The following is a 1729-nucleotide window of genomic DNA, read 5'->3' on the forward strand; positions in this document are numbered from 1 at the left end:
CTTACCTGAGTCAATAACAAGTAATAATGAGGATTAATTGCTCTAGCGAGTATCCTGAAGCAGTTATAGTTTTGCTATCTTTATCATTAAATGGTGACTATAATTGCTTCAACGGCCTCATATTTAATGTTTGACCGGTTCTTCAGCTAGGATTTAATTGTTGACCGTTTCCTGTCGTTTGGAAGATACTGCATCCTGAATTTATCCTGAACATATCGCTTGTTTAGGACACCAAAAATCCCATGTATAACAGTCCGAGTCTTCAGAAGATCATGCGAACGTTACAAGACCTGGTAAACATCAAAGAAAGGCGATTGAACCGTTAGTTAAACAATATATTAAGGATACTTGTTGCTTGGGAGAATACTGTATCCTGAAGTTATCCTGAATATATCGCTTACATAGGATACCAAAAATCTGATGCCTAACTCTAGTAATGACCGACTACTTCTCCAAGTGGATAGAAGCTGAAGCATTTCCTCAAGTCAGGGAAATGGAAGTTATATCCTTTATTAAACGAAGTATTATTACTAGATTTGGTACTCCTTATGAAATTATTTGTGATAATGGTTCCCAATTTATTGGGAAAAGAACAACTAACTTTTATGACAGTTGGGAATTAAGATGATCACTTCGACACCAGTTCATCCACAAGCAAATGGCCAGGTAGAATCAAGCAACAAGATCATCATCAACAACTTAAAAAAGAAGTTTGGAGCAAAGAAAGTCAAATGGGCTGTGGAACTACCCTACGTGCTTTGGGCAGATAGAACAACTCCGAAGAACGCCACAAGTCAAACACCATTCTCGTTAGTCTTTGGAGCTGAAGCAGTAATCCCTAATGAAATGGTGTATCCAACTGCTAAAACGAGCATCCATGATCCTCAAGCAAATGATGAAAATCTTATCCAAGACTTAGATACTATTGAAGAACTCAGAGATCAAGCAAGGTTCAGAATTGCTGCTTACCAACAAAAGATAGCCGGTGCATATAACAACAATATCAGGATCAAAAGATTTGAAATTGGAGATTTAGTTCTATGAAAGACTTTCCAAAATACAACCAATCCTGCAGACAAAAAGGTTAGCACCTAAGTGGGAAGGTCCCTACTTAATCGAATCTAAGGCTGGAAAGGGGGCATATGGTTTACTGAATATAGAAGGTGACATGCTCCCAAGGGCTTGGAATGCCATTCATCTCAAAAAATATTTTTGTTAATTAGGATCCTAGATCCTAATCAGTTTCATCAACCCATTATTCGGTAAAACCTTACTTTATATTAATATTTATATTAATTATGTTGAGCACTTGTTTTTGTCGAAAATATCAAGTTTGCAGAAATTCCGAGGAACATGGCCCTCAAGTGGAAAAAAACGGGTTGGCGAACTCAATCCTAAGTTTAATTGGGCTTGTCCCCAGGTTTATAAGGCTTTCACCTTATCGCGTGAATTTAGGGTTTTGACACCCTCGCCTGGAGCACACGATTATCCGGGTATGGTTGGAGGCAGTGGGACTAGTGCACTATGTGTACCTAACAATTTCATGGCTAAAGATCATATCCTGGATCCTATGAATTAAGTGGTAGACATACCATATACACAAGTTAAGGTCAACGCCAGGGTAGGCTCGTCGCCGCGTTTAACTTGGCCAACGCCAAGGATCGGCTCATCGCCAGTATTATTGGGCTTGTCGCCACATATTATTGGGCTTACCCCCACATATTATTGG

The 1729-nt window shown here is 39.1% G+C and overlaps 1 protein-coding gene across 1 annotated transcript; it reads left to right on the top strand.

Annotated features, from left to right (window-relative positions):
• The first annotated feature begins 624 nt into the window (after positions 1-624).
• LOC143580885 (uncharacterized) lies at positions 625-1044 on the top strand. The gene has a single exon (XM_077063800.1). The coding sequence runs from the start codon at positions 625-627 to the stop codon at positions 1042-1044; it is 420 nt and encodes a 139-aa protein (XP_076919915.1).
• The last annotated feature ends 685 nt before the right edge of the window (positions 1045-1729 follow it).

Source organism: Bidens hawaiensis, unplaced genomic scaffold, assembly GCF_021521415.1.
Source record: "Bidens hawaiensis isolate Kalapana, Puna unplaced genomic scaffold, B.hawaiensis_p1.1 tig00030757_1, whole genome shotgun sequence".
NCBI classification, from domain to species: Eukaryota; Viridiplantae; Streptophyta; class Magnoliopsida; order Asterales; family Asteraceae; genus Bidens; species Bidens hawaiensis.

Excerpts from the sequence above, each read along its gene's own strand:
- LOC143580885 (XM_077063800.1), top strand. The coding sequence starts at position 625 with ATGATCACTTCGACACCAGTTCATCCACAAGCAAATGGCCAGGTAGAA.